Source organism: Pyxicephalus adspersus, chromosome 1 (genome assembly GCF_032062135.1).
Source record: "Pyxicephalus adspersus chromosome 1, UCB_Pads_2.0, whole genome shotgun sequence".
NCBI lineage: Eukaryota > Metazoa > Chordata > Amphibia > Anura > Pyxicephalidae > Pyxicephalus > Pyxicephalus adspersus.
The window spans coordinates 166,408,277-166,432,322 of record NC_092858.1 but is presented as its reverse complement, the minus strand read 5'-3'; the positions used below and the strand labels follow the sequence as shown (position 1 = coordinate 166,432,322).

Sequence of the window (24,046 nt, the reverse complement as noted above, 5' to 3'; positions counted from 1 at the left end):
TACAGTGAAGAATCCCTTCCTTATACAGAGCTTAAATGTCCTTTCTTCCAGACACAGATTAGATTGCCCCTTTGTTTCTTGCCCCTGGATTTCTTTGTATGTGTGGATTATTAGGGATGTTACCAACCTGGTGTAAATTTCACGTCAATAGTCCCATTAGATATATATTTACTGGGGGGGGAAGTTAACATGATTCAATACCTTTCTCTGCTGTATGTGTGTGTGTATATATATATATATATATATATATATATATATATATATATATATATATATATATATATACACATGTGCAGGAATGTGCAGTAATGAGCTTGTAACATCACTGTGTCCCATACTGGACTTCCTATTAAAACATTCACGGGGGCTGGCAGTCTACAGGCATGTTGTGCATCAATACGACTGTAGTCCAATAGCAGGAGAACACATGCAAACCTGTGATAAAACAAGGCAAACTTACATTAAACAGTTGATTCTGTGTCTGGCAATTCTGCTAATAAAATGTTTGTAGGGACTGGTCAAACCTTTTTACATATTGTGCATGCTGTCCAACAAGAACAAATGTGGGGGATGGCATCCACTTGCTAAATGTCTTCACACCAAACCAGTAGAAAACTTAAAATTTGCCATAAATAAAAATAACACAAATGTAACATGAGCAAAACAAAATCTTTAGTGATTTTCATCTTTGTAGCAAAACCCCCCGAAACCACTAATTATGTTCTTAATACAAACATTTACAAAACATACACTTTGCATTCATTCTTCTTTTTAAGGGAATAGCTATTAAACATACACATATTTATATATATAAAACTGTATCAAACTACAATGAAAATGAGTAATTATCTGATCCTTCAGAGGTAAGTACTCATACAAGGCAACACTGCCAGAGAATATAAGAATTACAAAATGACCGTATTTTAAAATACAAAGTGCAGAACATACAATGTCAGTGGACAAAGGGATAGAGGCGAACAATTAATGTTTAGAGAAACTTTCTATTGCACCACGCATGAATGATGACTTATGGTATTACCTACAACTGTTAGCTTTGGAGCTTGATAAGGCTTAAAAATTAAATTTAAAGGTTCAGGGATTGTGATGCTTGGATAAAAAGCACATCGTCTCTCAGGCTTAAAGTGTATGTAAAGCCAAAACCTAATGTTCGTTTTGGATTGAATGCGTTTTGTGTTTATGTCAGTTTTATATTGCCGTCTATGGGCCTGCTGGAAAGAGGCCTTTCCCTTGTGGGCCTGGTAACGTATTTCTTTGGCACTTAAGCAGATTTAAAACCTACAGTTGTTACAGGGACATGTGGAAAGATCTTCTCTTACTTCCCATAGTCTGCAGTAAGAAAGGGAATTCTACAACAAAAAACAGACAAGGGTCTTGATACCCTTTTTTAAAATGTAAAAAAAAAAAAAGTTTGGGCTTTACATAAACTTTAAGGAACTGTCTCAATCATACATGAAGTAAATTTGATGAAAGAGGTAAATAGCGGCTACAGATCCCTTGGTGCTGAATCTGAATATCCCTTTCCACTACCTCTATCCCCCACAGTTTTCAAAGCTTGGTGGATCAGAGAACTATCATTTACTTCATCAAAATAAAATACATTTAGGTTAGAACTTGGCTTCAATCAGATAGTATTTTTTTTTTATATTCAACCCCGTTCCCTTCAAATGTACACAATTCAGTCAATTTTTGCCCGAGAATCTGACATGTAGATCAGCTGACCAAGGTCATTAATGGATGTGCAAGGACGGATCGGGAATGATTGCTATAAAAGTCGAGGAAAGCACAGCGGGGCTCGCTTGTCCTTCCCCCAAAGTACTGTTTATAGAATAGAATGGGGCCATTCATTCATCAGTCACTGGAAACAAACATGAAAGAAAGAAGTTTTCAGTGACAAAAATTTTACACATATATACAACCTTAGGGCTAGGTAGATTTTTGTCTTTTCATTCATGATCCTTTCCAAAAAAAACTAAAAGACGAATGAACAAGCACTGTACATACAGCGCTGTTCTGTTCTATAGAGAGGAGAGGGGGGAGAACAAGAGAGCGGCACCCCGCTGCGCTCTCCTCCCTTCTATTGCGGTCAATCGTCTTCTTTTATTCATGGATGCGCCAGGACCAATCCATGAACGACGTCGGACAGCCTTTGTACACACGTCAGATCCTCGTCTGATACTAGCCCTGTGGCAGCGAATCATCTGACACATGTACATAGCCTTACTCTGAACCAATAAGGTTATCGAACTAACCAATGTTAAACAGAAAAATCTCAGCTTCCGTAATTTAACCCTGCAGTGGCAATGCTTGAGCTACAATACTTGAGTTCACCAATAGGTGGAACTGCAAGTGGAAAGTAGGTTTTGTAGTTCTGGGTAGGAGGGAGCTAAACATTCACCATACTGCCGTAGGACTCTACGTCTCTACAGCTTTAAAGCCATCAAAAAGTACTGTTATTCCCACCAGAGCTCTGAAAAAATAAAATTGCATCTTTATAAGAGTTACCTTTCTGCCAGACACCTGCCTCAACCAAACTTTAAAAGCAGATGAAACCTATAAAAAAAAAAAAAAAAAAAAGTTACAAAAACTCCCTTTCAACATGTTATACAAATTTACATAAGGTAACCTCCTATCCATGCTGAAGATATTGCACTGAGAGGTCAAGTCATCACAAAGTAATTTAAAGTGTAACTCCACTGTTTTAATTTACATAATTTGATGTTGTAAAGCAGGGCAATGCAATACTCAGATTTACAAATAGCATTAATTATCCATTGCCTTTTGCTTAAATAGGCTGTGAAAGTATCTACAGCACAAACCATGACAGCCATAGTGTCTTTATGGGTTTCTTATCCAGGGTCCCGCCAGGTGTTGATAGGGGTTCCTTGAGCAATTTGTGCCTCTCAGGTCCGTTTAAGTGACACCAATGATCATTTCTAGCTCTCTGTAAGTGTGACATTTTTCCTATTATCCAACAATCTAAGAGAGATCTTCCCACTGACCATCACACTAATATACTGTTGATATAGTAATTATAGCAGGGGGGCCTTAAGGCCTAAAAGTTTTTTCAAGGGCTCCCCCCTGCTAAAAAGATCAAGTGCTTTATGACTTTCTATTGCTGAAGAATTAAACTTGCACGAACGGACATCTATAAAAAGAACCCCTCAAAGAAATTTAGCTCCTGCATTGGTATATGACACAAGAGAGCATTCCCTTTATCGGCTGGACCATGCTGTATACTAGCAATTGAGAGATGTTGTTGCCAACCTTTTGCTGCAGATGATATCAGCTCAACCAACACATGGCTGTGTGAAAAAAAAAAAAAAAACAGAACGCTCCACCAAGGCAAAACATTGTGAAATATGGATTAAAGCAGCCATAAAGGTAATCCACAGAGTACTAAAAGTTAGAGCAGCTCAAGAAAGGCAATCCATGGCCCGAGCAAGCCATGACAGTGTTATCCCCAGCCCATTTTAGCTGGGTGCACCCCCGCACTTTTCAGTAACTACACGGCTATTTTTGGGTAGTTACTGAAGAGATAGGTCACAATACAGGGGCTGCCACCCACCTACAGCTTCAAAAAATTTCTGGAGAGAACAGTGGCGACTCCAGAAAAGCAATCCACCAAAAAGAAAAAAAAAAAAAAGTTTGTAGCAGCTCAGTAAAAGCAAACCAATAAGAAAAGTTAGAGCAGCTTCACCAAAGCCAGCCACTAAAGAACAAATATATGACCTGGGCTTGGACCTTTTGCAGTGTTCTTCCCAACCTGTTTTAGCCTGGCGCACCACGCGGCACTTTTCAGTAACCACCTGGCTGATTTTGGGTGGTTACTAAAGAGCTGAATCACAATACAGGGGCCACCACCCGCCTGCAGCTTCTTCCCACCTGTCTTCAAAAAATTTGAGTTGAACACCGATTTACATCAACTGCAGAATGCACAGAAAAATCCACGTCAATCCCAGCACCATAAACAAAAAATTGGGGGTAACATCTTTAAATAGTGGGAAAGTAAAAGTATCTGTTGAAATTTTTGTTGCGGTAAATAGTTAATGGCTGTTCAGTTATTTAAAGCCTCAGCTCTAAACCTTTTAATGAAAAGCTAAACATTGTTCTAAGTCTTATCCATAAGCAGCTGTGCTAGAAGAGACTAAAAGGTGGTGTTGTCATATATAGCATAAAGCAAGCTTGACTCAAATTCTGCATAGCACTTACAATTAGTTTTAAAGGTTCACATCAACATGTTCCATACAGAGAACAACATGGCTGCTCAGAAAACAATTTCGTTTTACCCAGACATAAAAACTAGCCCACTTATTTCTTATCTGTGATCCAGGATCCAGAACACATCTAGCAATGTCAGAATATCCTCTGCTGCCTCTGGCACAGAAAAACCATATGAAAATATGGCAGCACAGAGACACATTCATAAGTAACCATTCAGATTCAACCACTTTGGAAGTTTTGAATGCATTTGGAGATTCAAGAAGCATATCGTAAATTACACAGCACAGGTATATATTCCTACAGCCCTCTAGTTGCTAGCCTGTGGAGTCTAGATGAAGGTTTAAAGAAAACTTTCTGTGTTAAATCACTTCAGCCTTGGAAAGGGTTAAAAAATGTAATGCATGAACTACTTACAAACCCTTCACACTTGTCTGTGGTTTCATTAAATGCTCTGCCAACGCATCATATGGTAAAAAATCTGCGTGATGCAGGTGATGTGTGGCACCAATTTAAAAGTCTAACCAAACATTATGTTTATTGCTAAGGTACATTCCATAGGTTATCCCTGTCCAAATGGTGAAGAAAACAACCCTCGCTCTCTGAATGCGGTGGTGTTTCTGCACACATTTCATACCGAGTCTTATGTTTAGCTCTGCAATCAGTAACACTCATGCTAATTGGGAGCTCTAGAAATTTCTCTGCAGGAAATGTGTTGGACTGCTGCATGCTTTGACTGCTCTAGAGGTAAAAAACAAAAAGGAACTACAAAATTTTCTATGCCTTTTGGTTTGATGCACCTGGATTGTATGGAGCATAAATATATGGGGTAAGAGAGGGCTAAACATTCACCATACCGCCATTGGAAACTCCATCCCTATAGCGTTAGAACCCATTGCTAACTCAAAACTCCCACCTGACCATAGATCTCACCAACACATGTTCAAGACAACATGGTCACCAGAACAGCCTGAGCCATGCCGAGACTCAGACCAAACTAAAGTACCACTTTTTTTAGCCTGAATTGTAAATTAATGCATTCATTTACGTTCCAAGTTAAAAAAAAAAAAAATACACGCAGAAATTACTTTCACTGTTGAGGAGGCTCATGCCAGTAAAATCTTTAAAAATGTGGAGTTACAATTTAAATAGAAAAAAAAAATTCAAAAATGTAGAAAATCCTCTGAAGTGCAGTTCAGCCAGTTCTTGACATTCTTAACTCATACATGTGGCACATTAGATGTTGTTACAACTCGTGTCCTGTCCATTGCTAGTTGCACAGTTGGTTGACCAGCCATTGTGTTCCTATCATATCATTTACACATCCATCATGGTCCTGGCAAAGTCTCTTTTATGACATTTCATCGCAATCTTTGCTACAGCTTGGCATTTCCTCATCTACAATCGTAACTGGAGGAATCTCTGTTTTCAGACGTTTGGATTCTGGAGGTCTGCAGAATGGGTCCTGAACTGGTGAATTGTCTGAGGAGAGAGGAAAGCTTGTTAGACATGCAAGAAAAAGATTTGTTTTATAACTTAATGTACATATATGGTGACAAAGGCTGGAAATGAAGATCCATTAAGAAAAATATTTTACCAAGAATCATTTGTTAGCAGGTGGGGTGAGGCTTAGAAGTAAGCTCCAACTCTACCCAATATTTGCTCAACAACTGATTCTTGCATGTGCACCTGACAATTTCATCTTTCATATCAACTTGCTTAAGGACTTTAAAGTGCTTTTTTGCTTCTTGTACAGAGTAGGGGAGAAGACTCAATACAAACTTTGAAATTACTCTTGGGTTCAACTTTAGAGATGAAGTAAACTGATTGGTGTTGTTGTGCCACACACATTCCTACCAACTCCTCCCATGCTTTGCTATAACTGATCTAGGATCCTGTCATCATGACATCTACTAATTCTTCATGACCCCAGTCAGCCACAGGGTTCTCCCCAGGCCCTTTTATCTGGGCGCACCACCCGGCACTTTTCAGCACCCATGCGGCTGTTTTTGGGTGGTTACTAAAGAGTTTGGTCACAATACTGGGTCTGCCACCCACCTTCAATTTCCTCCCACCCGGCTTAAAAAAATTTCTGGGTTGAGCACTGAGCCACAAATTTTTGATTCTTGCATATGAATGCAGGAGATATATTGTCTCTAGAATCTAGCTCTGGCTATGCATTGTACAGTTTACACAGACAACAAAGATGCCAGCAATAAAAAAAAAAGTTTTTTTGATAAAGACTTGGCATGTTTCTGACAAAAAAAATTGTTAAAATGATTTCTCCTTTAAGGTAAAGGAAATCAAATGCTACATTAAGAAATGGGTGAACAATGTTTTATGTAGTAATTAAAGAGAGGAGTGGATAAACTTGACTGTGTACTCCTGTGGACCACAAAGCTGGCAAAACAGCAAATAGATACAAGAAACATTAGTTTGTGTTTTTAATCACAAGGGTTTTGGTACTTACCAGTGCTACTGCATTCCATTTTGCTGGGTGCTGGGGACGCTGGAGCTATCTGTTGTGTATTAGGTGAATTTGTCTTTACAGGTACTAAGGCAATTCTCCTGTATAGTGGCAGATAAGAGAAAAGTCAAAGACATAATTCATTGCAAACTATGAATTAGATGACATTATATATCTATTGGTACACACAAACCTACTCAATCACAGACAAAACAAAAAATTAAAAAAGTATTAAAGTTAGTTTGATTTAGGTATAAAAAAAAAAAAAAAAAAAAGAAAACACATTGGAAGGAGCAAATAGATGTTACACTATTACACTTAAACAGGTGGTGCCATCTCTTCGGGTGAAAGAATGGGAATGAAAAGGCCTAAATTGCTCCGATGCCACTAAGCTCTGTAAGTGACTATTTCACCTATGGCTTTAGGTAAGTAGTTGGACTTTAGAATTTCTCTGTTTTGCAGTTGTTATGTGAGATTGGTTATCAGATGTTGCAGCAAGTATTGGAAATGGGAGACACCTAGTGGTGGAGAAATATAATGCACCTACTTAAAGCGGACCCAAACTGAGAAAACAAAAATCACCAGGAGTACCATTTGACAAAAGACAATTGCAATGTCTCTTTTGTCAAATAACCAGCCTTCTGGTGGCTTTTTTTTTTTTCATCTCTAAATTTTAAGGCACATACGATGTGTACCTCATACCTTGGCTCTGTGCTGTATCATCCAATCAGCGACGGGGAACACAATCTCCACAGAAGTTTGCCGCAGAGCTAGCAGTAAAGATGGCGGCGCAGATCCCTACAATGTTGACAGGTCCAGGACTATTCAGTAAACACCCAAAAACAGCTGGGAGGTTACTGAAAAGCGTTGGGTGGTGCGCCCAGCTAAAAGGGGCTGGGGAGAACACTGGTTGTGTAAGAAATATTGCACTTGTTAAGGTAAATGTAAACCCCAACTGGAAGACATTTAGTTTGCTAAAGCACTGCTCATTATGAAGGGTCACTTTTTCCCTCTCAATGTTCCTGATCTCCTTCCCTCTTTCTGACTCTTCCCTTCTACATGCAGTAAATGGAGTATGAGCTGCATTTCATTGTTCATGTTCCAGATAAAACTAAAGTGGACCATGCCTGTGCCCTGAGTCAGTGCTAGGAGAACATGTGATAAGGTGACAAGGTGACAATGACCGAGCACAATTATAAGACAGTTGTCACCCTATAACAGGAAACACCTGAGGATTTCCATGGAAGGAATATCTGTCACGGAGGTCCTTTCTCAAATATAAACAGCCATTTTACCCATGCCTAGTTTTTTTGGATACTAAAATGTGTTTTTGCCATTGCACTCTCTATTGTACTTCCTGATCTGACAGCAAACTAGAAACAGAGAGAAATAATCTGACAAAGGATCTAAAACCTTCCTGACAAATCTATTGGAAACCTTTTTTTCTGGAGTCAGGCTTTACACTATGCAACCACACGGTATGGCAGAAGTGGGGGAGACAGGTCAGCCTATGCTATGGCTGAAGGTTAATATCTAGCTTTACTTTGGGTCATGTACAACTGAACGAGGCTCCTTTATTGTGCTATTTTCTGTAATCATGCTTATTCTAATTTTACTGAACTCTGAGCTTCAGAAGTTGCAGCACGTCATACAAAACTTGTCTTATTCTTGTCTGGAGGACACCAAGCATTATCTGTCCACCACATTATGTTCCACAGCCCAACTGTCCCCTTCATGCATTAGAAATCAGTTCTTTCAACCAAAGGATAACGTGGTGGCATTACCACAGCACCCTGTTATCAGAAAACTCTGCAAGCTGACTGTATTGCATAGTAAAGCACACAGACATAATGAGGTCGCTCGAACTGAAATAAAGTACGTAAATTAAAGTGGATAGATTATATTTAATAATTTCATCACGTGTTGGTGAGAGGAAGGAACAAGGGGAGGCACTGTGTGCTAAACTGCAGGGGCACCAACAATTATTTCTGGCCTACATATTCCATGATGTCAAGTACATAATTGTCAAATCCTGGCAAAAAATGACAAGCTCAAAGACAAAATGCCCATCTACCACAATAGTTTTCATTGAGCAGTAGCGCTATTATACTAAAGGCATTTACTAACCGTGGGCTCGGTGTGACAGGTTTGCTGGGCTTGCTCCAGGCTTCCAGGGTGTTAAGCGTGATCCGCCTGGGCTGTGCATTTTTGCTGTTCTGTTCCTTTTTCTTGTCCTCAGATGTCGGTGTTGATAGAAAATTAGTTATGATCACTGGCGTTGTTGGCAGATCACTACCGGAGGCTGCTGCTGCAAGCTTGCCATGGATGGGGGTTAATGGACTGGATTGCTCATGGGCCTTTGCAGAAGGCGTTAGTTCCCCTGTTCGGAGAATGGGAGAGGAAATCCTTCTACCTTGAGACTTCCTGATCTTTTTCTCCATTGTGGAAGGAGTCTTTAGAATTAAAGCTGGTTTCTCCTTAAGTGGCACTCCAAGCTCGCCTTCCTCAAAAGTGACAAATGAGCAGTATCCATCCGTGGAAGAGATGGAAAGGAAGGTCCCATCACCGGACCTGATAAACATAAGAAATGGAATATTGGATAACTGGTTTTGATATTTGTTTCTTTCAGTAATCATCTGGGGTAGAAAGTACAGGGGACATCCCTCTGAGGACAGAGAAGGCAATACAATCCTGCTAGGAGTATGTAAAAAGTAAGTTTTAAAGTTTACTAAACATTTAAAAAGCAATTCAATTAAACACAAAATGGCAGTCTGTGAGCTACCAAAATACCTTTTTCATCTTCGCCAAGATGAATAATTTAAAAATGACAGCAACAGGTATACAAAGGTTTGAGCAAACATGTTTTGTTTGGTATATGGGTCCATGGGTATGCAATAATAGTTAAAGCAGGTAAAATGTAGAAAGTCAACTGTTCCAGTCAACGGTTTCTAAATCTCAAAAGAGTTTTAAAGTGATGTTGACACTGGCCCATTGACACACATCTCACTTTAAACCAAATGGCAATCTCAACATGAACATGCTTTAGGATAACCAAATTACAAACCAATAAGATGAATGGACTTGGCCAAGGCTTTAATTCTGACTGCTGTGTACCATGAAAGTGAAGTTCATTCACTCATGATAATCAGCATTTAAAGCGGAACTTACCTTTACTTGTGAAAAGCCTTTGATCCACCCGCAAACAGAGCCCATGGAGTGCCATGCTATCTTGGCTTTTCTCTTCTTTCTGGCGCTTGTCATTGCAGTGCAGCCATCTGCTTCCTTAGTTTTTTTTTTTTACATTGCAGGGCATGTGCAGAAGAAGCAGCCCACAGCCTACTGGGATATGTGACCAAGTATCACAGGTAGCTGCAGATTTCAGTCGGAAGAGGGGAGGACCTCCCAAAAAAAGACATTTTTCCCCCATTACATAAAAAGGATAATCACCCTTTTATATAATGTTAAAACTAGTTTAATAGGTTAGCCTTATACATATTTAAACACAAGCCTTATTTTCTTATTAGCCAGGCAATATGCCAGTATATACCTCAAAACGGAGCCTATATATTCAGTTATGAGGCAATGTAGGCTTACCAAGATATGTCGCTCAGTGTATGATAATGCACATTGGAAATATAACCGAAAGGAAAATGCTGCTGGGTGTCGTAGAAGAGCACAGCGTCTTCAGAAGCCACTGCAAAAATCATCCGATAAGGCTGAGAAATCAGGCCAGGAGGAGGAGATTCACCATTCTCACCTGAAAGGAAATGAAAGTGAATGCTTGTATTAACAGATCCCTAATTTACACAGAAACAATCCAAATGGGACACAAATGATGCGGCCTTTATTTTTGTCACATTTAAAAGGGGTCTGTAAATTCTAACCCAGGATGGAAAGTGACAGATTAAAGATTCTTTTGGTAATAGGTGAGGAAGAAAAGCACGACTGTCTAAAAGCCCCAGTTAATCATCTTAAACAATGCAACCCACTTTAGATTCTATGCAGAGTAGGACCAGTTTATAAAAGGGGTAGTCTGTAACCGTTCTCAAAAAGTGTCATTTGTAAAGTACCAGTACTGCTTTGTTTACTCCATTCAAAAAAGCAGTTCAGCTGACACGATTGCCAATTCATTAGTAAAAGTGACAATCTATGCTGTTTGTCAACAGTTTACCTACTAAGGACACATTTAAAAAAAGTTTAGTATCAGCTCATGTTTTGGATTCACAAATCTGGTGACACCTAGCAAAACATGAAGTTAAACCTTAAACATAACAGGAAGGTAAACCTGACGGGACAATAAACTTTTATCATTCAGTCTATGTAAAGTTTTTACTGGTGTTAAACCGTAATAAAACGGTGTTGCCATTTCCTACAGATGTCAGCCAGATTAGCCACTTCATTTTCCAAGTGAATCATGAGAGAACGGAGGACTGGTTCCTTGCACAACATGAATAAGTATTTAGGACACCTTAAGTCCTACTGGGGAGGAATTTCCTTAACCTTCTGCACCAGAGGCATTTAGAGGACTAAAATAGGTTTTATAAATTGAAGGTTTTCTGAGTCAGCAAGTAAACAGAATGAGGGCACACACAGCATAAGGTATATGAGAGAGGAGCTAACCACAACCTTCATTCTAATTAAAACACATTCAAATATTTTGTGTAGTTTCTTTACCTTTCACTTCTGGCCTCAGCTCATAAAACACAGGGCTGCATCGAACAGCAAGGGTGGCTTTTTCTGGACAAGGCAGGTGTGCTAAAGGTCTAAACGGGGAAAAAGAGCACCACAATATTAGTGAAATATATCTCTTTAAACAAAATTTACAAATTCAAACCTTGCCTCTAAGTAAGACAAAGTAGCAAAACTGCTGTTCCAACATTTGCCCTAAAAAGCACACAAACTTTTTATGGGGGGGGGGGGGGGGGTCATTTACAAATGGAGCTCTACTTAGTAACAAAAACACACCTTTTCATATTATTCCTGGAGAAGACATATGTTGTGTTGACCACCGAGTCCCCAACCTCAACACAGCCAGCTAAAAAAAAGCAGGGAGGAAACCATGAGATGAAATCTTGGAATACTATTACATGTAGAATCTCTCTCTGCTTATTTAAGCACATTATTGAATACTTATAGAAAGCAAACCTGGAGTGAGTAGGAGAGAGCCATCAGGTGTAAATGTCAGCCTTCTAAAGAAGGATTTCATGCTGTCATCATGAAACATTCTGTAGCTTTTACTCTGTCAGGAAAAGAAGAACATAACATACATCAATCCCGCATTTAGAAAATTTGCAAAAAAAAAATAAATTTTAAACCATTCTATATGAATATAACCTCAATGTAAATTTATAAACACAGCCAAAAGGTCAAAAAATCCTGCAAAATAAGATTAAACATACCAGTCCTGCTGGTGCTTTCCTATTTTTGCTTTCTTGCAGCTACACTAGCTAAAGAATCTGCTCTGGATTCACCTACCAGCAGCTACATCACTACAGGTTTGCAGGGACCACAAGACACAGCACCCAGCAGATGAAACCTGACAGTAAATTGTGGGAAGCAGGTGTCCAACACAATTGGAAGAATTGAATTTGGCAGGTGTAGTTCTTTAACAAAGGATAGGAATCATTTTAAGGACCGGTAAGTATTATTTTTTAACACACATTCAAATAACTAAAGTGCTCGTTTTACCGCTATATTCTGGTGAGCAATCAATGAGGACTTTAATGCCTTGTAAAAAAAACAACTAATAATACAAACACAAAAAAGCTTATATAAAGTACGCATTATTAATAATAAACAGTATTTATATAGCACCAACATATTGTGCAGCGCTGTACATTAAAGAGGGGTTGCAAATGACAGACAGATCCAAACAGTGACACAGGAGGAGGAGAGGATCCTGCCCCAAAGAGCTTACAATCTATGGGGTGGGGGAAGTAACACACAATACGAGGGGAGGTATGTAGTGGTGGGAAGTAGTTAGGGTTTTAGAAACAGAAGGGGACCGGTTGGTGAGTTTTAAAAAATGGGTTTTGATGGCTCTTTTGAATGTGCAGAAAGTAGGAGCAAGCTGAAAAGGATGAAAAAGACCATTCCAGAGAGTTGGGGCAGCTCTAGAAAAGTCTTGGAGCCAAGCGTGTGATGAGGTTATGAGTGAGGAAGTCATTAGTAGGTCATTGGAGGAGCAAAGAGAGCGGCTAGGGGGCTATTTTTTTTACCAGGTCAGAAAGGTGGGACAAAAACTGTGGGGGGGATTTCAAGGCAAAGCACAGCAGCATGAATTTTATTCTGCTATACACAAATATGGCACAGAATCCTGTATTTTAGCACACCCTGACCACCTACCTCTCCATCTGCGGTGTTGTTTGATGTCATTTTGCTGACGTTGCAGGCTACTCGCTTCGACTCCGTTCTGTACACCCTCAAAACACTACACAGAGAGAAAGAACTTTTATTTGATGCTCACAGATGCACTAAAATTAAATCCTTCTGTTACGGGTCATGCTTTACGCATCACAGTCAAACCCCAAAGATTCAACACACCACAGTGGTGTATATACCACTATCACTTTTTTTTTTTTTAAATATATGGGTCAACGCTTACCGGTCACAGCTCAGTGTAGCTATGTACTGGCCCAAGGGATCCCAGGTCACTCCCTGGACGTAACTTTTATGTTCATTAAAGATTGACATTTTCTGGCCTGTAATGAATGAAACAAAAAATAATCATTTAATTGAGCCTCGGCAATAACAACAAAATCCAACGTATTAAGTGAACTTTTAAAAGCCCTGAAAAGTACACAGGGCTTACAGAAAATACAAAAACACACAGGTATAATTCAGTAAGGTTTATTGTTTAACCTACCACATGATCTGTAATTCTGTATACCCTATTCTCCACAATTTTTTAAGCTAGGTGGGAGACAGCTGTGGGCAGTTGGTGGCCCCTTTACTGTGACCCAACGTTTCATTAACCACCCAAAAACAGCCAGGTGATTACTGAAAAGTGCCAGGCGGTGGTGGGGAGAACACTGCATATGGCCTTAAACTGATGAGACTTTGTTTAGCTGCATATAGGCAGACCAATGATGTACAAAGTTGCTGGCTAAGCAATTTAGCTTCCTATGTCACCTCCCCCCTTCTATGCTTCAGAAAATGAATCAACGGAATCACTGCTAAGCAAGGAGTGGTCAATGGAAGAATCTGCAATTAAGGCTTTGTTCCAACTATATGCGATATGCAAGGGCTTCAGAAATTGCATACAAAGCAATGCTTTATGCTCCCACCTATGCACTGTGTCTAATAACACATTGCTGTATGCAACTGTCAGTTATTAAGCATTGGCCTTTTCAGAGTAATTAATGGGGTCAGTATCACAACAGTCAGGCAGGTGGCTGTGCATTGTGATATAGTCACTGCAATACATTTTCTGATAGTTGGCAAAAAGCCTTACTGACTAGCGGAGCTATAACACAATAAACAGCAAAAAATTGTATATCCATAATCAGGCAACACAGCACATATTTGTATATTTAACTGCTCAGGTTGTTGGCCAATGTGGAAATCATACCAGAGATAGCTGTACTGAACCATTCTTTTTTCTGGAAAAGTCATTTCAAAGAGATTTGAACTGATAAATGAAATGGTCGATGTTAAAATAGTTTTTTTTTTACAAATATTAATTAAATCTCAGGCAGCTTTGGAAGCTAATGTTAATGCAGCATGCATTATAAAAGCAAATTTGCTTACTTCATGTGTGGAGCACAGTGCAACCTGTCCACATTAAGTTACAGACTAAATTTGTGGACCAAATCTGTCAAAGTATGCACAGACCCACCAATGTTCCTACAAATAACACAAGTAGACAATACTATGATGATAAAGAAACCAAATCCCCAACACTTTTGGTCAGTAAGCTTTGGGGTCTTCTGTATGCTTCTTGACATCTTCAGGCCTCCTTCTCCTAATCACTACAGAGAAAGCTTTAATATAATTACTGAATGCAAGCGTTAGGAAAGCCACTTTAGGTTAAGCAGAATGACCAGCCACAAAAGTTTTTACCCCAAAATTGTTCTCTGAATACTCAGTCTGTAGATTACATACCTTTTACAGCATCCCAAATGATGGCAGAATTGTCTACAGATGCAGAGACCATGAAGTTGCTGTCCTTTGTCCAGGAGATGTCGTAGACATCTTCTATATGACCCCTGCAAAAAAAAAAATAAAAGTACATTTTAACACAAAATCCATGTGAAAGTAAAGAATTGGGAGGATTAAACAGGAACTTAATTTATGTTTTGTAGAAAGTAAGGAATGTCTCACTATGGTTCCCAACCTCCCTAATGTGCAATTCTATAGGATCCACTTGGCCCCAAACAGTGGGATAAGGTAGTACAATATTGGTCTAATGTTGGAACTTTTAAATTGCACACTACAGGATCAATTGTTTAGAGGTAAGAGTTACAGAGAGCAAGCTTTAGGCTACAGTGCTCAACTCAGAATTTTTTTTAAGCTAGATGGGAAGAAATTTTAGGCGGATGGCAGCCCCAATATTATGACCCAAGTGTTCAGTAACAACGCAAAAATAGCCAGGTGGTTACTGAACCAGCTTAAAGGGGCTGGGGAGACCACTGCACTAAATAAAATGTCCACCATGTATCCATGATCCTGTAATTAAGTAAAAGCCAACATTCAAAGACTGACGCAAACATTAAAATCCCCCATAAACTTCCAGGTACCTAAAACGTGTTGAATTTGGTGGTGCTGCTGATCTTCAGACACCAATTAGCAGCAACACATATGAACTATCATGAATGGTCAATCAGTGCCTGTATCTGACAAAGTATATGTGAACATCACCCAATATGTCTAATTTATTTTAAAAGTTCACGATCAGGCAGATCATTATTGCAGGAAGGGACAGGCAATATCCAGCATTCTCCCCAGCCCCTTTTAGATGGGTGCACCAACTTTTTCAGTAACCATCCGGATATTTTTGGGTGGTTACTGAAAAGTAGAATCACAATACAGGGGCAGCCAGCTACCTACAGCTGTTTCCTAACACCAAAAAAACTGGGGAGAATACCGATGCCCCTTCTGCAATAAGCCATCCCACTTGCTTGATTACTACAAGTATCTGGCAAAATAGCACAACCAGCTTCCCTCGCAAGTTCGGGGAATGAATAGGCTCCCATACCTGCGTGGGACTTACTTCACCCAGGCCAATCAAGATAGCCCAAGATTGTAGAGACGAAGTAAGAAGACGGTGGCGCCCCATGAAGGAATAGGAGCAGATGAGTAAAGCAAGTTTAGTTCCACTTTATTACACTTGTGGGAAAGTCATTGTACTTGCAGGATAATATTTTTTGGTTTAATCATTAGATGCTAAAACATTACAGCTTGTACCTTAAGTGTTTGTACACAGTCCAGTTCTCTTTGTTCATTTCAGATTCATCTTCATCAGTGAAAGGGGTTATTTCCATTTCCTTGTTTTCACTCAGTTTCCATAACAATATAACGGCATCTATAGGGCAAAGAAATCATTTAATTTTTCTTGTAGACATACACCTAATCACCAGTTACTGTCTGATATTGTGGGCCTGCATTAAAGTGGAGAATGATGAACAGTTTTTGTTGTATATTACTAATCCCTTATATTATGAACATAAGTCCCCATATACAAAAAAATACTTTATCTAGGTAGACCACTGCCAATAAGTAGCAAATCAGTCAGATATTTTTTCCCCCTGAAGAAGCGGGTTTATTCTGTGAAATACATCAGGTTTAATTCAAATATCTGACTGTCTGAAGTTTTTTGGGTAATTTTAACATACAATCATTAAACTAAGAAGCCATGTCTCAAAACATGTTTGTGTGTACCTTTTTGCAACCTGTTCTAATTTTGATGTACATTAAAAGAGTATTTTTTTTTTTTTTAATTTTGTATTAATAAAGTTTGTATGAATTTTATGATCAGTACCACTGAAACTGCCTGCTTTTTTTTATCAACCCCGTGGGTTTTTGTTACCGGCTTCAATGGGCAACAAGAACAGATCTGCATGGTCAATCCCAACAGTTAATGTTTTACCAAAGAGTAAGATGCACCAATAGATTCTGTAACCACCTTGCTCAACTAGGTGGTCTGCAACTGGCTAAAGGGTGTCTGTGATTGATGTGATTCGCAATGCTTCTATTTAAAAATGACCAGGCAATCCGATGTATAAGAAAGGTGGTGGCTGAACAGTTGCTGTGTGTATGACCAGCCTGCAGTCAGCAATACCTCTGCATTTAGTTAACAAGGCAAACTAACAAAGTAACACAAACAAAACTATGCTTGTTCATTGTAGGATTAACTTGTATATGAAAATGGTGGGATTGTTATTATGTGGAATGTAATGAGCATCAGTGGAGTTTGTAAAATAATGCACAGAATAATGCAGTCTGCAGCATTCAGAGTAGGGTACATAGTAAAGCAGTCCTTGGATGATGCACTAAAGAGAAATATAAAGGTAAAGAGATAATATAGAGCTTTTGCACTTTTTCTTGAAATAGTAAATGGTTCAGTTTCCAGCACACATCATAAGGATCCATCATATGATAGGGTGTGGGTAACTCCCGGTATTCAACTATGTCACTAGTCACTTCCACTACATCAAAATCCTACACTGCAGAAAACATTTCCTCCTCTTCCCCATACTCTATTATTCTGTATGCATATGTATATTTACAAATTAAAAAAAAAAAGTTTTTTTGTTGTGAAGAGAAACAAATTCCACAACTTTGTTTTAACAACCATTAAAATTAAACTCCAGGCCAACACACAAAACATAAGAGAAGTTTTAACTTGCCAAAGGATTTGTATTTCACTTTTAGGTTTCACACAGATCAGCCCCGTCATCTTACTAACAGGCGAAGTGCCCTAATCTTTCCCATCACTTACAGGTTACAAACACTAGTAAGAGTGGAGAGTGAATGGGAAGCGGAAAGAGAAATAGGCTCATCTTTCCAACCCCAACTTCCAATTTTAGGTAGGCTGGTTATTTTTACTAAAGTTTTCATCTCCCTGTATGTAGATCAACATTTCCCCTCCTATTGTGGGCTGCTTCCCCACAGCATAGATTGTAAGCTTTTTCGGGCAGGGACCTCTCCTACTCCTGTGTCACTGTCATATGCAACCCCTATTTAATGTACAGCACTGCAAAATATGTTGGCGCTATATAAATACTGTTTAATAATAATAAATAATCTTTCCAACTCTCCTATCAACATGTTTCTGCAGAACCTATTGGCTCCTAGTGCTGGTTTCCCCACTCTGTCCTATACATATAAAAAACTGGCTGCTACAGGAACAAATTAAGGCATTTGCACTGCGCTTACATTTAGGGCAGGTCACGGCTGTCTCGGAATCAAGTAATCCTGCACGGTTCAAGGTAGCCAGCACCTTGACAGCTGGGTGGTCCATTAAAGAACCAGACTGCGCATTTGATAGCTGGCAGCGGTAAGCAGTACTGGTACTAATCACTGCAACTCCTATTAATTTTCTATGAGAAGCATGGTGGCTCAGAGGTTAGCACTCTGGCCTTTCCAGTGCTAGGTCCCAGGTTTGAATCTCGACCAGGACTCTATCTGCATGGAGTTTTCAGGTTATCCCCGTATTTGCATGGGTTTCCTCCATATACTCCAGTTTCCTCCCACATTCCAAAAACATGCTTCGCCCCAAAACTGACCTTAACTGTATTAAAAACTTATGACTATGGTAGGTGTATGGTATAGTATGGTTCCTTTGAGAGACAGCTAGTGACATGACTACGGACTTTGTACAGCGCTGCGTAATATGTTGGTGCTATATGAATACTGTGTAGTAAAAAACATTTCTATGGGGCTGCCATATTTGTAGGGTCACCCCCGAGGCAGTGGTATACTGGCACGAGGAAGCACTAATCACACCAAAACCTCATGGCCAGTTCGAACATAGCTTTGATGATGAATATAGATCTGCAATACATGTTTTATATCTGCCTGCTTTCAAAATAAACCAATATTTGTTTCAGGTATTATTTCTTGCTTCTTCCTTACCAAGGTATTGTTTGGAGTAAATTCATGATTAAAAATTCAAAGAAATCTTACCGTCCCCACCGGAGGCCAAAATGTCTCCATTTGGAGAGAATCGAACTACATTAACAGCTTTGGTGTGCCGCACAAGGCTAGCTAAGAAGTCCACGAGTGCTGTCCCTTCTTCAGACCTCTCGACTTTCCATATCTGGAAAGACACAAATACAACATTCATTATCTAAGAAAAAAGAACTGGAATTCATAACTTAATACTGGATAGTTTTCTCACAACACAGAACTACAGTAATGTCATGCACAGTGATGAAGTAAGGAAAAGTCTAACTTTTTCCTTCACAGTAATGAAAGACTGCAAATAACTTCAAGTTTTTATTCTATAGCAGAGTCTATTTAACGTCAAAACAGAACTCCAACCACACAGGTTTGTCTTATCTAGGTATTATACTCTTAGCTTTGTGACTCCTAGCCGACGTAATGATTGTCATTGTCTTTAAAGGCAACCCACCCTCAGTGACAGCTGCTGCATCCTTTATGGTGCATGCAATATTTTAATGGTGCCAGGTTCATCTGAACGAGAAGGAGATTATTAAATATTATTATTATTATTATTATTATTATTAAACAGGATTCATATAGCGCCAACATATTATGCAGCGCTGCACATTAAATAGGGAGTAAAATGAAGACCCTCTGCCACGGAATGTTGCTCACGGAAAGGCCTGTACAACGTGGGCTAGACTGCAAACACATTTAAAAACATCTTGTTTCATTTGGATGTGAACAAAATATCTGCAGAGGTTCTAATACAATATGCATACACAGAAGAGCTCTGTGTAAAAATATAGGTTCTGTATGTGGGAGTTTAGTACCAGCCAACCTGTCATACTATTTAATGCTGACCTGTACTCAAGAAGTGTTATTATAACAAATATATAAAAAAATTACCAATTCTCCCTCATGGCCATCCTAGTTTTATGGCTGCGGTAGTGATCATGTGACCAGAATGCTTTCTAAATCACTCACCTGGAATGCAGATTTGGATTCGACCAGGCTTATATGCAAACCTGATTCAGCTGAATGGCTTGAGCATTCTAATCACAGAATTACAGCCAAGTACGGGGAATCAAAAATATCTGTCCCTACAGATCTTTCATAGCAGGTACTCTAACAGTGGTCGCCAACCATTGGTCCGGGACTCTGGCCGATGAACCCCCGAGCGGGGTCAATAGAAGGACCCCGCTGGAGGGAGGCGCATCAGCCAGAGCCGCCAACCATGTCCTCCATACAGATCCCAAGCTCAGGGCGGTGGGCGGGTTGCGTCTCTGGACATAACCCACTCACTCTCCCATGGCGGTCTCACCCTGCGATGGGAGAGTGGATGGGTTCTGGCATTATGACGTCACTAAAGTGGAGGTGTCTTCACCTTTGAGTGACACCCAGCTGCCCGCACATTTGGTCCAGAGCTGGTAATTTTAGTGGTCCGCAGGTCCGAAAAGGTTGGCAACTGCTGCTCTATAAGATCTCCTCTGTGTAAGAGGAACCTACCCGCACTGCAGTGTCCACTCCTGCTGATGCCATTCTGTTTACTTTACTGGTCCCATGCTGGAAATCAACGCTATAGACGGGCTCGCGGTTATGCCAGGAAATCTCACAGGTGTTCACCTTCATTCTGAATGCTAGGACCTGACAAAAAAAGCAAAGGCAAATTTACAAAAACAAGACATTGAATAGCAAATACCTTTTTTTTTTTACTGCATTGAATTGTTTCAGGCAGGACCCTCAGTGTTGCCTACCAGAACTCCATTGGAAAGATTCTCCCCTTACTTCCTGCCCTGGGGATAACATTGTCACCATGAATGGGAAATCAACAGATATGCAGAGAATTGTTTTTTTTTTTCAGGAAATCTCACCAGCAGCAGTAAAAACAGACAAGAGGGGCGATACCGTTGCTAAAGGTGTGCGTTGTCTTTGTAATCCTGTTGCTGCCAAGTAAAGAATCTTTATCGGGTTGTTGTCTGCTGCCTATTATCTGGATCAAAAATACTGAGCAACCTTCAAATGCAGCATTTCTTGTCTGTTTAATATGGGGGAACCCTTGAAAAAACTTTTAAGTCTTAAGGGTACCCCTTCTATAATTATTATGTCCACAGCTCACAGTACATTAGTTGGGTAGTCAGTGAGAAGAATGTCTCTTACATTGGTGACCATTGGGAAGAATGTCACCCTTACAAATAGCCAAAAAGATCATTGCTGTCACTTAAACTGACCTGAGAGCCATAAACTTCTCAAGGAACCCCCAGCAACCTCTGGAGGAACCCGCGTTGGGTAACACTGCTCTAATGTGTTCACAATGGTTGTCCCTTGTTTCTCTTCATTGCCAATAAGCAGCAGTGCGGTTCTTGGTGTGCATCCTTTCTACCCTTACACTACTTCACCCCTAAAGCATGACACCATACAGTTCCGGGGATCAGAGGTAGCAGGATGCGATGATAAATATTCAGCCCTTCGGCATCTTTCTGTATTATTTCTGCAACAGAAATGGTGCCCAACCCGTCACTCCCTCCCCATTCCTTCCACTGTTTTCCACTGTGGGTAGCAGCCTCTGTATTGTAACCCAACCCAAAACAGCCAGCCAAAAGTGCCTGGTGGTACAACCAGCTAAATGAGGCTGGGGGAAACATCACAGTTTTTTTTTTTCCCCAAATAGGGGGATCAATAGGGACCACAACACCATTGTTCTTCTTAAACCAAGATAGAAGGTGAAATTATTCACTGGGAACACCTGACCTGAGAGGAGGGGGAGACCCCTTTCTCCCCTTCACTTTCTTTGCTATCGTTCGTTGATACACCAGGACGGATCCATGAAGGGTGTCGGAGGGCCGCTGTACACACGGCAGATTCTCGTCTGATGTCAGCCCCGAGGCGCTTATCGATTGAGAATCATCTGACGTGTGTACGTAGCCTTAAGCTGCGTACACACTTCAAATAATTATCGCTGGAAACGAAACGACTGATCGGCCGAAAATCGTTGCCAAAAAAGGTGACCAATGACGATGCCGAACGAGGATTGTCGTTGTAAATGAACAACCATCACGGCGGATCTGATTGGCCGACGATCGTTCTCTATCGTGTGTATGGCCGTTCAGTGATCATGCATGTTTCTGCAATAAACTTTCTCCTTTACATTTCACTCCCTGTATCGTTCAAACAATTGCATCTAGCGTGTGTACATTATTGGTGGATTATATTTGAACAATCGTATGATTACAGCACAATACAATCGTTCAAATATATTTGTGCATAATTGTTCAGTCGTAATCGTTCGCTTTCTAACGATAATTATTGGAAGTGTGTACCCATTACCAACCAGAGCTCCATGGAACTCTAGAGCACCTCCAGTGGTTATTAGAGGTTACTGGAGGCTGGCCTGACTGCGCCCCCATCTGGTGGTTCCGGCATAGAGCTAAATTCAACGTCATTTGTCAGAGTCAACAGGATGACCCTGGTGCTCTTTTAGCAGCATTTGGAATAAAAGGCATTCTTTCCCCGATTATCACTACAATGGGGGCATTCTCTTATCAGAGGTTCCCTGAGACCCAAAAACTTTTTAAGGGTTCCTAGGGAGTAAAAAAAAAAAAAGGTTAGAAAAGGTTCTCCTATGCAGGGGGTGCAAACCCATATTCCACATTGGGCAAAATTTAAAACCTTAAAAACAAAATCCTGGGGCCATTTTAAACTTAAATAGCACCGGCTCCTAAATTTCCTTCCTCCAGAAAACCAGTCCAAGAGGGGCCCAGCCAAGGCAAGGGGGGTGCTTGTTTTTAAGTTCGAAGTGAGCCAGGAAATTTAGGTAGCGCGGGACCAGCTGAAATTCTATTTAAGGTTCCCTTGGGGGGCCAAAAAAAAGGCATTGTGGGCCAAATTTGGCCCGCGGGCCAGAGTTTGACACCCCTGATCTAAGGGATGAAGAATGCTTTCTGTTAACACATGCAGAACATGTCCTGTGCTGCGGTTTCTGACACCCCAAAAACACAAATGCATTACAATGCAGCGACACGCGGCTGTGGCACCTAAGTGCATGCATTGGGCTTTGAAAAATGGGGCGTACGATATATTTGTGTGCAACAAAATGCATATTGAGGTGCGTGATTTCTGCAGAGCGCACCTACATAAGAGAAGAGCACTTAGAACGGAATTCTCTCACTTCCTGTTGTGTCCCTGGGACAGGAAGTGAAGGGAAATCTACCCAAGGGTACAAAAGCCTAACAATTTTTAACCCTTTCACTATACCATCCCAAGCACAGATTGGGCTATACTGTAACATCAGGATTAAGGAATGACCCTGACTGGTAGGAATCGGCTTGATTACTATATGGGGGCCCATAAATGGGGCCTTTTTGGGGCCAAAACTTCATACCCTGGCAATGATGGTATATTACATTGTAGTGACAGCACATATTATCCTGGCTGCAGTCACACACACAGGAATAAAGACACAGAGCCGTGTCCTCCATATTCTGCACAGGAAGAATGAGCCCCCCACATTCACCACAACATTCACCACAACTTCTACACTTCATCACTGTCACGTCCCCGCCCGCACCAAAACCGCTGCATCCCAATCCCTCTGTCTTAGGACCTTATCCGGTACGTGAAGATAAAGGCGGGTGTTGGTGATCCCCGTTACCGGCACTCACCTCCCGTTCGTGTGTCAGCCTGTGCAATGTTTGACTGCTGAAACTTTCCCGCCCGCGCCCCTCTGTCTCTGCTCCTCCTCCGGCACCGGCTTCTGCAGCGACATCTGGTGGCACGGCGGGAATTTGCAGCGTCTCCATGGCAACAGATTGCCCATAGTTTATTGATGTTATTTTTTGAGATGTTAGGGAGATTTTACCTCATGTATTGCCCTGGAGATGTGATAAAAACTAGAAACAGCTCCACTTCATCCAAAAGAAAAAAAGTTTCAATTACAGATGATTTTTAGGCCCCCTTCACACTATTGTGCTGCAATAATGCACACATGGCCATGCATGTTATTGCAATGCGCTGTTATGAGCATGGGTACACTATTCTGAATGCCGCCTTAACAGTGCTGAAAATGCGTTCATTAATTTGCTAACGGTTTCTGGGTATTTGTAGTGCATTAGGCAGCTCATTTATAATAAAGCGTGCCTAAACTCAGAAATTTCACAGGTAGACAGCCCTTTTATGTAAAGTAAATTTTCTGTTTGTTTGTTTTTTAAGTGCAATAAATAAAAAGGGTGCAGCACC

General features: G+C 40.4%; 1 protein-coding gene across 1 annotated transcript; it reads right to left on the bottom strand.

Moving 5' to 3' along the window:
• Positions 1-650: 650 nt before the first annotated feature.
• Positions 651-23,553, bottom strand: CHAF1B (chromatin assembly factor 1 subunit B). Its single transcript, XM_072398282.1, has 14 exons — positions 23,473-23,553; positions 20,321-20,458; positions 18,833-18,965; positions 16,112-16,229; positions 14,810-14,913; positions 13,311-13,407; positions 13,052-13,136; positions 11,852-11,945; positions 11,672-11,741; positions 11,381-11,469; positions 10,301-10,463; positions 8,834-9,277; positions 6,710-6,807; positions 651-5,721 (listed from the first exon to the last, which is right to left on the bottom strand). Exons 2-14 carry the CDS (start codon positions 20,441-20,443, stop codon positions 5,591-5,593), a joined length of 1,749 nt encoding a protein of 582 aa, XP_072254383.1. The 5' UTR covers positions 20,444-20,458; positions 23,473-23,553; the 3' UTR covers positions 651-5,590.
• Positions 23,554-24,046: the final 493 nt, after the last annotated feature.